Source organism: Amblyraja radiata, chromosome 11, assembly GCF_010909765.2.
Source record: "Amblyraja radiata isolate CabotCenter1 chromosome 11, sAmbRad1.1.pri, whole genome shotgun sequence".
NCBI classification, from domain to species: domain Eukaryota; kingdom Metazoa; phylum Chordata; class Chondrichthyes; order Rajiformes; family Rajidae; genus Amblyraja; species Amblyraja radiata.
The window spans coordinates 58,636,579-58,648,899 of NC_045966.1; the positions used below are offsets into that span (position 1 = coordinate 58,636,579).

At 44.3% G+C, this 12,321-nt stretch overlaps 1 protein-coding gene across 4 annotated transcripts in view; it reads right to left on the bottom strand.

Annotated features, from left to right (window-relative positions):
• Window positions 1-12,321, bottom strand: part of ebf1 (EBF transcription factor 1) — a 481,808-nt gene that overhangs the window by 161,521 nt on the left and 307,966 nt on the right. For all 4 annotated transcript variants that reach the window (XM_033029979.1, XM_033029980.1, XM_033029982.1 and 1 more), the window contains exon 10: window positions 9,669-9,795. In XM_033029979.1, the coding sequence (XP_032885870.1) occupies window positions 9,669-9,795 (127 nt within the window). The remainder of the gene's footprint in view (window positions 1-9,668; window positions 9,796-12,321) is intronic.

Here is a 12,321-nt window from a genome sequence, read left to right on the forward strand (position 1 = left end):
AAGGAGATTGCCTACAGCTGCCCTCGACTGCCTGCAACTAAATAGTGACCCCACTCCACTGCACGACAAATCGAAAATAACCATGCCAACCAAATTTTACTCCCGGAAAATGTTTCAACATACTGAAAATTTTCCCGCGACCTAGCTGAGGCCACGAGTATTCGGGAACTTCCCTCGAGCTTGAAGGAGAGTTCCAGCGACCTCATAGGACCTCCTAGGACCTCGTGTCAACCATACTGCGAGTTTGAAGGTCGAAGACACTCTTCTAAACTTGCAGATTAGGTCGCCCAAGTGGGATTGCCCCTTTACACTATTCTACGTACAGTAGGGACAATTTTTACTTTTTACATTTATGCCAAGCCAATTAATACAATCAAATCTGTACGTCTTTGGAGTGTGGGAGGAAACCGAAGATCTTGGAGAAAACCAACACGGGTCATGGGGAGAATGTACAAGCTCCTTACAGACAAGCACCTGTAGTCAGGATCGAAACTGAGTCCCTGGCGCTGTAAGGCAGTAGCTCTACCACTATGCCACTGTGCCACCCCACAGGCTTACAGGCAGAGATGGAACTGTGAAGCACCAATGAGGAGAGAAATATAGCAATGGTCTGAGGGCCTACGTCAGAATTGCCTTGATTCAGTGGACTGGCACTTGTTCAAGACCACTTTATCCAGCCTGAGTTAGTACAACTCCGTCATTGTTAGTTTCCTCAAGAACTACATTAGCGACTGCATTCTGACAAAGACAATTAGAATCTATCCTAATCAGCGAGCTTGGATGAATAGGAATATTCACTGAGTATGATCACAGTAACACTATCAAGAATGCTCAGGCAGGATTCCAGAACAAGCTAGAGGTTCAATTCATTCAAGAATATGATGACAGGTCGCAAGTTGAAATCCGGGCCAAGCAGCGCAAAAACATATCTCTACCGGATGAGCTTAATGCATTTTACACCTATTTTGGGGGGCGAACCCCGCCAGCTACGGGAGCCAGGATTGTCCAGTCAACGGAAGGCTGGAGGCCCCCGACCGCGGTAGATCAAAGAAGGGAAGAGATTGAACTTTTTTTCACCTTCCATCACAGTGAGGAATGTGGAGGAGTCACTGTGGTGGATGTTCATGTTAAAATATATTGTGTGTTTTGTTGTTTGTTAATGTTATGACTGTACGGAAAATCAAATTCCTCGTATGTTGCAAAAATTACTTGGTTAATAAAGTGTGATTATGATTATGAACATGTTTCCAAGATAGATACAAAAAGCTGGAGTAACTCAGCTGGACAGACAGCATCTCTGGAGAGAAGAAATGGGTGACGTTTCAGGTCGAGACCAAGTCTGAAGAAAGGTCTCGACCCGAAAGTCACCCATTCCTTCTCTCCAGAGATTCTACCTGGCCCGCTGAGTTACGCCAGCATTTTGTGCCTAGCTTCGATTTAAACTAGGATCTGCAGTTCCTTCCAACACATAACATTTTCCCACCGTGAATCTCAATACTGGTGCTCTTCAAGGTTGTGCGCTGTCCTCTGCTCATCTGGTACATCCATGACTATGTGGCAACTCTTGTGCTAATTCAATCTTTAAAGGGCCTGTCCCACTGTACGAGGTAACTCAAGAATTCTCCCGAGTTTTCCCCTGATTCGAACTCGGAGAATGTCTGTAGCGGGTCCGTCGGAGTTTGTGGATGTCTCGTAGCGGCTCGTACAAGTAAAAAGTAACAATTTTTTTCATCACGAGTATTTTTTTTTACTCGTAGACATTTATCACGGTGTTGAAAAAATGTCACGAGTTTACCGGATTTCCCCGAGTACCTACCGTTACTCGTACGAGCCGCTACGAGACATCCACAAACTCCTACGGACCCGCTACGGACATTCTCCGAGTTCGAATCAGGGGAAAACTCGGTAGAACTCTTGAATTGCCTCGTACAGTGGGACAGGCCCTTAAGATTTGGGTAAACCAGTGTCTGCACTTCCTTGTGTTCCAATCTTTAAGCTCACTGATTGTTGTCAGCCAGATCGAGAACAATGGCGAGGCAGAATACAGGAGAGAAATTGTCATGGTGTCAGAACAACAACCTAGTCCTTAACATCAGCGTGGAGGTGAACACAACCCTGTACTCATCAACAGAGCAGTTATAGAGATGGCTGGCTGATTCAAGATCTTAGGCATCCATACAACCAGCGACCTAATTTGGTCCTTTCACACCAACTCCGTGACCAAGAAAGCACATCAGCACATTTACTTTGTTAAGAGTCTGAGAAGGTCTGACATGTCCATGAGAATTCTCTTGAACTTCTACAGATGTGCCTGAGAAAGTGTTTTGACAGGACGCATTCCAGCCTGTTATGGCAACTTTTCTGCATTTGATCACTTGAACCTGCACAGAGAGGTGAACAAGGGCCAATCCATCATAGGCTCGTCACATGTTCATAGTTCTTTGCAACGCGCATGTGAAAACGCACACCTCCAGATTCAGCAACTGTTTCTTCCCAGCTGTTATCAGGCCACTGAACCATCCTACCACAACCAGAGAGCAGCCCTGAACTACTATCTACCTCCTTGGTGGCCCTCAGACTTTGATCCTTGATCAGGCTTTGCTGCCTTAACCTCGCACTAAACGTTATTCCCTTATCATGTCCTGTATCTATACACTGTGATGGGTCGATTGTAATCATGTATTGTCTTCTCACTGACTGGTTAGCAAGCAACAAAAGCTTTTCACTGTACCTCGGTGCATGTGACAATAAACTAAACTAAACTAAACTTTGCATCAGGAAGGCTTGAGTTTATCATCAATGATGCTATTACTCTGGCCAATTGCTTCAGGGTGTTTGAAAGTCCGGATGTCCAGATTTAGGAATAGCTTCTTCTCTGCTGTTATCAGATCAATCTCTTCTTTCACATTCACTTCATAGAGTTGTTGCCATTTACTCTCACTCTGAACTCCCCCTCATTTGGTTATTCCATTAGTGCACGTTAGTTGATTTTTTTGCATGACTTCAGATTGCAATACAATCTCTGCACCATTTTGCTGTTGTACTTATTGTTGTACACCTAATGTTATCATGTATATGCTGTGTATCCTATAAACATTCATGGCAACAAGAGCTTTCACTGCGCCCTGGTGCGTATAATAAAAACTAATCTGAATCTAATCTGAATCTAAATCATTGAGTATCAGAGTTATTCACAGAATTGAGCATCAGAGTTATTCACAGAGGGTTAGTTCAGACTTATTCCTGTGTTTATTTACTTGCCTGAGCCACTGCGAATCGGCTATTGGTCACCATTGAAAAACTGTCGGCATTTACTGGAAACTGAAGTGTCTCTTCAAAACATTAAACTGAAGGGATTAGTAAAATCCTGTCGGGGGGATGATCATGCTCACTGCACTGGCCTTGAACCGGTTCCCCTTTTAACACGGTATACAATAAAGTTCAAAAGTGCCCAGAAGAAAACTGATCATCAATATGTAATGAGATAATATATATTCCCACCTAAACATTTCTAATATTCACACATACCACATGTTTCTCATTTCTACAATCAACCAGCGATATCTCTGCAGCATTCTAACAGTATCTTGCTCTCCGCTAGCCTTTGTCTGTCATAAAACTAATTGTGTTTACAATTTCTTTGTCGGTTGGAATGAATTCTAATATATTTTATGTTCTCACGCTTGCACAGTAGAAAAATAAAACATCTTTAAAAAAAAAAAAAATGGAAAAACAAAGCTTTCATTTCCCAGTAAATAACAATGACGTATTTATGTTTATGCCAGAGTTTAAATCGTACTGACACTAGGCCTAATACAAGCAGTATTACAATTATAGGAACTAATGGCCAAATACGTTCATCTTGTCTCCATGATTGCCTTTTTATTTGTGTAATCAAGTATGAGAGATTCCAGCACGATTACACTTAAAATGTATGGTGATGATTTCACAATCTGTGGGGTTAAACCTTCAGTGGAGTCATTCCAAGCAACCACCAGGGTATTTGCAAATGTAATCCCGAGGTTTGTCCCGTGAGAATAACAACTGGAAAATTGCATTTAGCCTCTTGGGAAAGTTAGTGCACCATTCTCCCACATGGGTGTCCGTTCTTAGAAGTGGCCGTGCATGTTCCACTGTGGGGGAACAATCTCTGACTCCATGTGTGTTTAACTGTTTGTTGGATGCACTCTTTGTTCTATGTACATCTCAACATGCCTGGAAGAATGTGCAAGATTGTATCTGTGCTTAAGTGTTCATAAGTGTAAATCCTGTGTGCATGTGGTATACATTTGTGTGTGAACGTGATCTGAGAGAGGAGAGAGGGAGGAGGGGGGGAGAGAGGGAGGAGGGGGAGAGAAGGAGGAGGAGGGGAGAGGGGAGGAGGGGAGGAGGGGAGAGAGGGGAGAGAGGGGAGAGAGGGGAGAGAGGGGAGAGAGAGGGGGAGAGAGGGGGAGAGAGGGGGAGAGAGGGGGAGAGAGGGGGAGAGAGGGGGAGAGAGGGGGAGAGAGGGGGGGAGAGGAGGGGGAGAGAGGGGGTAAGATAGGGGAGAGAGGGGGAGAGAGGGGAGAGAGGGGTGAGAGAGGGGGAAGAGAGGGGGGAGAGAGAGGGGGGTGAGAGAGGGGGGAGAGAGGGGGAGGGGGAGAGAGAGGGGGGAGAGAGAGGGGGGGAGAGGGGGGGAGAGGGGGGAGAGGGGGGGAGAGGGGGGGAGAGGGGGGGAGAGGGGGGAGGGGGAGGTGACGTAATCCCATTCCATCAGAATGTAAGCATAGATTGGTGCAACCACTGCAAAAGCACTGAGACATTAACAGTGAAGGGGGGAGGAGAGATAAGCAGGAACCTGGACCCACTTGACCAAGTTTTATGTGCTTAAAAGCCATTTTACATGTGTTTGATTGCACTAGCAATAATTTCTGGGCCAATCATTTCCGGCCTCAATTTAGATGTCTATGCTAATGTCTGCCTGTCACCAGTTGCATCTCTAATGTTGTCCAACTGTAGTGTAGTGCAACTGTTCCTTCCTGGCTGTGACTCAAGGTGGAACATATTACCCACATTTTTGTCACACAGAAAAGCAAGCAGCAAAACCTACAGCAAATTGGGAGGGAGATGTGAAATTAAATTAGAGGTGTCCCACTGATGCACCAACTGTTGCATCTACGGGTGTCAGAGGTTATGGGGAGAAGGCAGGAGAATGGGGTGCACAAGTTATAGGTGTAGAATTAGGCTGATCTCTACCTCCTAATCCCATTTTCCTGCCTTCTCCCCATAATCCTTAAGAGGGAAAGATAGATTGGCCATGTATGCTTGATGGGTCGAATGGCCCAATTCTGCTCCTTTCACTTATGAACATGTGAAAATTAGAGGGGTCCCACTGTTGCATCAACCTCTGGCCTACCCATGTCCTCATCAACCAGCCAGTGTTGGTGTGTGCTCCATGACCCATTCTGTATACACACGCCCTGTGACCACTGCCAGTATGATCAACCCATGGTCCTCAGGGGTGAGAGAGCAGTCAACAGTCCCAGCACACTGAGTGCACATGATGCCCCCACCCCAGGGCTGTCCCTCACTTCCATCACAACTGTCCCTGCCACTGCTCCATGAAGAACACAGGGAAAGTTTCTTCAAAGTTCTACAAAGCCACAATGATTCCAGGATTGAGTGGGTTAACATATGATGAGCGTTTGACAGCGCTGAACCTCTACTCGCTGGAGTTTTGAACGAAGAGAGAGGACCTCGTTAAAAATTACCGAACAGCGAAAGGTTTGTGGAGAGTGGATGTGGAGAGAATGTTTCCATTACTGGGAGAGTTTGACACCAATGGTCATAGCCTTAGAATAAAAGGACGTTCCTTTAGGATGGAGATGAGGAGGAGTGTCTTTAGTCAGAGGGTGGTGAATCTGTGGAATTCATTGCCACAGAAGGCTGTGGAGGCCACGTCAATAGATATTTTTAAGGCAGAGATAGATAGATAAATTCTTGATTAGTACAGGTGTCAGGGGTTATGGGGAGAAGGCAGGAGAATGAGGTAGAGAGAGAAAGATAGATCAGCCATGATTGAATGGTGGCGTGGACTTGATGGACCAAATGGCCTAATTCTGCTCGTATCATTTATGAACTTATGAACTTATGAAGGGGGAGGGGTAGTGGGGGGGAGTGGGGGGGGTAACTCTTCCCTGCAGCAACCATAGTCAGAAAGCACACACGTGACCGTCAAGCTTTGCTTGCCTATTTCCTGATTTATTTTTTGGTCCCACATAGGAGATTAGTGGGCAAAATTAGGGCACATGGTATTGGGGGTAGAGTGCTGACATGGATAGAAAATTGGTTGGCAGACAGGAAACAAAGAGTAGGGATTAACGGGTCCCTTTCAGAATGGCAGGCAGTGACTAGTTGGGTACCGCAAGGCTTGGTGCTGGGACCGCAGCTATTTACAATATAAATTAATGATTTAGATGAAGAGATTAAAAGTAACATTAGCAAATTTGCAGATGACACAAAGCTGGGTGGCAGTGAGAACTGTGAGGGGGATGCTATGAGGATGCAGAGTGACTTGGACAGGTCGGGGGAGTGGGCAGATGCATGGCAGATGTGGATAAATGTGAGGTTTTCGACTTTGGTGGCAAAAACAGGAAGGCAGATTATTATCTGAATGGTGTCAAGTTGGGAAAAGGCGAAGTACGAGATCTGGGTGTCCTTGTTCATCAGTCAATGAAAGTAAGCATACAGGTACAGCAGGCAGTGAAGAAAGCTAATGGCATTTTGGCCTTCATAACACGAGGAGTTGAATATCAGAGCAAAGAGGACCTTCTGCAGTTGTACATGGCCCCGATGAGACCACACTTGGTTGATTGTGTGCAGTTTTGGTCTCCAAATTTGAGGAAGGACATTCTTGCTATTGAGGGAGTGCAGCATAGGTTCACCAGGTTAATTCCCGGGATGGCGGGACTGTCATATGTTGAAAGAATGGAGTGACTGGGCTTGTATACACTGGAATTTAGAAGGATGAGAGGCGATCTTATTGAAACATATAAGATTATTAAGATTATGATTGGATAAGCTAGAGGCAGGAAACATGTTCCAGAAGTTGGGGGAGTCCAGAACCAGGGGCTACAGTTTAACAATAAGGGGATGAGGAAAAACTTTTTCACCCAGAGAGTTGTGAATCTGTGAAATTCTCTGCCTGAGAAGGCAGTGGCGGCCGATTCTCTGGATGCTTTCAAGAGAGAGTTGGATAGAGCTCTTAAAGATAGCAGAGTCAAGGGACATGGGGAGAAGGCAGGAATGGGGTACTGATTGTGAATGATCACAGTGAATGGCGGTGTTGGCTTGCAGGGCCGAATGGCCTACTCCTGCACCTATTGTCTGTTGTCTCCCTACTGAATGTTTGCCTGACAAACAGCAGCCATGGAGGCCGTTTGTAGAAACACATGATCAGGTAACCAGAATCGCACCTAGATTATAACAACAATGTACCATAACAACATTTAAAAGACAGGTATATGGATATAAAATGTTTAGAGGGATATGGCCAAATATGGGCAGATGGGACTAGTGTAAATGGGGCATCTTAGTTTACACGGGCAGGTTGAGCCAACAGGTCTATTTCCGTAGATAGACACAAATAACTGGAGTATCTCAGAGGGTAAGGCAGCATCTCTGGAGAAAACAATATAGGTGACGTTTCGAGTCGAGACCCTTCTTAAGACAATAGACAATAGGTGCAGGAGTAGGCCATTCGGCCCTTCAATGTGATCATGGCTGATCATCCCCGAAAAGTCACCTATTCCTTTTCTCCGGAGAGGCTGTCTGACCCGCTGAGTTACTCCAGCTTTTTGTGTTTATCTTCAGTTTAAACCAGTATCAACAGTTCCTTCTTACACAGGTTTGTTTGCATGCTGTATGTGTTCTTGGCTCCAAGACTACCAAGACTGGCCCAGCCAATAAAGAAAAATCCGACTACTTATTTAATTATGATACAGCATAAATTATTATAGGGAAGTCACTCTCCTTTGTGACCTAGTGAAAAATGAAAAATTATATCTTCAGATCTGACAAATTCATTGCTTCAGAAATGATTTGGTTGTATTTGTGTAATTAATGTAATGGAACTTGAAGGGGACCTGCCTGCAGAACAAGGGTTGTTACCTTCATTTCGAACATATCTTCTTTGTTAGGTTATTTTTGAAAGTTTATTAAGCCTAGGATGACAAGCAGATCACTTTTGGCAGGAGCAGCATTTAGAGTCATAGAGTCGCAGAGTCTTACAGCATGGAAACAGGCCCTTTGGCCCAACTTGCTCACACCGGCCAACATGTCTCATGTACACTCGTCCCACCTGCCTGCATTTGGCTCGTATCCCTCTCAACCTGTCCTATCCACGTACCTGTCTAAATGTTTCTTAAACGTTGCAATAGTACCTGCCTCAACTACCTCTTCCAGCAGCTTGTTCCATTCACCTGCTTCCCTTTGCATGAAAAAGCTACCCATTAGTATCCTGTTGAATCTTACCCCGTTTATCTTAAACCTGTGTCCTCTGGTTCTCGATTCTCCCACTCTGGGCAAGAGCCGACTTGTGTTGAGACTGCCAACCTACAACCATACCATCAGTTTGAAGGTGTCTATCCTAAGTCTCCAAAGACACTTAGGCCCTGCATTAAACAAATTACAAGGTCCCATCGGAGTATATAGTAAAGGGGGACCCTTCTTCTACAGTGTAAGGGTAGAGGAGATGGACTCAAGATTGCTCCGAGCACTGGTAAGCAGTGAACCAGGTTGTTTCTTCACCGCTCTGCCCCATGTGTCTATCTGCAGCGGTATCCAGAAATATAAGTAGATAAGACACAAAAAGCTGGAGTAACTCAACGGGACAGGCAGCACCTCTGGAGAGAAGGAATGGGTGACGTTTCGGGTTGAGAACCTTCTTCAGTCTATACATTTCTATCAATGCAGAGATTTTTGCTTTCCCCTAACCACCTACCACACCCACTCCTGCAGTCATACAGAATACTGCAGGAGTGAGTCTTGCCTGGCTATTCTCACCAAAGGTGCCATCAAGGATGGATTCACCTTTACCAATGTCCAACCATGTATCCTTTCCCGCAGGGTACCAGAGCAGGAAGAGTGGGGAGGACAAATCCTAGTTTTCCTGGGGGCGCTCCTTTAGAAAGGTGAGGAGGAACTTCATTAGTCAGAGGGTAGTTAATCTGTGGAACTCATTGCCACAGAGGGCTGTGGAGGCCAAGTCAGTGGATATTTTTAAGGCAGAGATAGACAAATTCTTGATTAGAACGGGTGTCAAGCGTTATGGGGAGAAGACAGGAAAATGGGATTAGGAGGCAGAGATCAGTCATGATTGAATGGCAGAGTAGACTCGATGGGCCGAATGGCCTAATTCTACTCCTATAACTTGTGAACTTGAGAGACATGTCCCTCCAGATGAAATTGAATTCGAGGACCACATCTCACAATTTGGCAGCAACAAGTCAAACCATTGGCAGAGCAGCTCAATAAGAGTATTTGATATGGCGGCTTTACGGAACAGCATTGGAAAAATCCACCAGTGGCGACAGACGATTCCTAAAACTGCACAAAGAAGGAATAATCTCCCGGCCTTTCCACAACACCAAGAAGTTTTAACAAGAACCAAGGGTTGGTTGGTTGCTTACCTGTGTAGATGAATCGGCCCGGAGTCCCTTTGCAGAACTGTTTCGACTTGTAGGACAATGTGACTTCCACCACACCGGGGATATGACGGGGAGGGGTCTGCACTCTAATTGCATGCGGGGTGATTAGCTGCAATAAAGCACAGTAAAAATGCCATCAGGCTATCAAGTGATGTTCTTTAGAAGCACTTGACTGCCAAGTTTCAGTAAACAGGGCTTTTTCAAACCCGCAATAAATGTGTCACTGCCCTAATACTCTACTGATAGAATGCACATTAAAATGTACTGACAAGAGTATTAAAAGTGTTTTACAACACAGTTGTAAAGCAATTAACTCTGTATTTCCCAGGTCTGGCATGGCTTGGCTGATTTCCTGCCCTGAATACCGTGTGCAACAGGAGTAAGGTTCATAAAAGTGTTTTATTGTAACCAGTTAGTTTATTTTAATATAAATTCCTCAGATAACAAAAGGAAATGGTAAGGATTTCCTTTCAATTCAGAAGCTGGCATTACAGTCACGCATTTGTCTCTGACAGTGAGTATTTGCTATTGAATTATTCCATTAACCTGTCTGACAGATTATTCCAAGCCCTAATTATAACATAATTGATACAATAGTGTTAAGTAGAAGATTCAAACATCCTATTTGTGCATTTTCTGATGAACACTGAAATCAATGCCGTGTAAATCTGGATGCAAAATGGCATGCAACTCATGAAAATGATAAGGCTGCGGTTAAACGCAGGGCTAAAGCTTGAATATAATAATTTTCATAAACAAAGTTTTAAGCTTACTGTGTATATGTTTATACTCAGTCCTCCTAACAAATCAATATTATAATAATAATAAATGAGACCAATGTTATTTGAGCTTAATATGTACCTTTGCTGCACAGATCTCTCGTGTGGAAAAGCAAAAATGTGCAGATGCTGTAAATCTGAAATAAAAACTAAATGCTGGAAATGCTCAGCAAGTCGAGCAGCATCCATGGAGAGAGAAACTGTTGTTTCGGATTAATGACTTTGTAAAATACTTTGATGATGGGCCATCCGCCACCTTAACTCTTATTACATATAACATATTACTTATAACATCACATTAACTCTTCTCTCTCTCCATAGATGAACCCTGGGCTGTATTGCTAACATTTTCTTTCATCATTGCAGATTTCCCATGAACTTGCTCCTGACGAGTCAGCAAATTTTTGCTTTAAAATAATAATGGTGTGAACACCAAGTGGGGAGACAAAGGCAGGCCCACTGATTATTGAAGGGTGATCTGAGTTTTTACAGGTGTTCTGTGTTTGAATTCCCACCTGATGGCAATTACGACTCTCTGCACTTCACCATTGAGCAGACTATTCAGAGGCTGTGAGGGCACTACATCAATGCAAATCTTTCCTATGAACTAGGAGTTTTTTTCTAACCCTATGTATTGTCTCTCCACATACAGCTTGTGTTCGATGGTATACGGCAAAGGCTTGAAGAAGGTGCATTCACATATCACCCAAGATAGACACAAAATGCTGGAGTAACTCGGAGGAACAGGCAGCATCCCTGGAGAGAAGAAATGGGTGACATTTCAGGTCGAGACCCTTCTTCAGACTGAGGAAGGGTCTCCACCAGAATCCTCACCCATTCCTTCTATCCAGAGATGCTGCCTGTCCCGCTGAGTTAATCCAACATGTCGTGTCTATCTTCGGTTTAAACCAGGATCTGCACCTCCTTCCGACACATCCTTCATATAGCACCCTGTGATTTGGGTTTTAATGTTTTCCAATGTGCTTCAGAACCAAATAAATACATTTTAAAGTGGAAAACTCATTAAGAGAAGAGTCAAGAGTGTTTTATGGTAATATGTCTTGAAATGGAACAATGTAATTCTTACTCCCAGCACCACAACAGAATATGTGACCATAGTACTGCATCAGTTTGCAAATAGCCAGTTCTCACAAACAACAATCTTTGTTGATCACCTCTTTACATGATATAAGGTAGGAATAAATAACTTCCAGGGCACTTGGATAACTCAGGGTTCTTCATAATAGTGCCTGGTGGTCTTTATGTTTCTATGAGTGAACAGCTAAATGCCACATCCACATTCGGTGTCTCCAGCAGTGGGGCATTCTCTCAATACTGTGCTGGAAAGGCAGTCTGGCCAAACATCCTATCGCAAGCAAGATAGATCACTCAACGAAAAAGACATAGTATGGTCATGGGCAGATTCATGGGTAATTTTCGGCCCCATTTCCGTAACCAGCTTCCATCTTCGCACCAAAGATCCCATGGTGGAGCATTGATAACTAGTGCGGAGACGGAAGCCGGTTACAGAAACATCCTCGTAAAAATAAAAGTTCTTTGGTAAAAATCTTCTCCTCATTTTCAGAATTTTAATTTATTAACACAAATTGTCCCCCCGCAATGTTGATTACACTGCGAGTCGGGTCGGGTCGGGTTACTGAAATGGATGGAAAAAAGGTCCACGTTCCGCTCTGTAGCGTACTACACGTCAGCCCATTTCATTTAGCAGGAGTGGTCTATCTTGCTTTAGGATCTTTGAGTCTGGCTAGTTCCGTTTCCGTTAGTGGAATGGCACCATGGACTTCTGTCAGTTAACACAGGTGTCCTGAATAGATAGATACCTGTCTGCAAGGTGA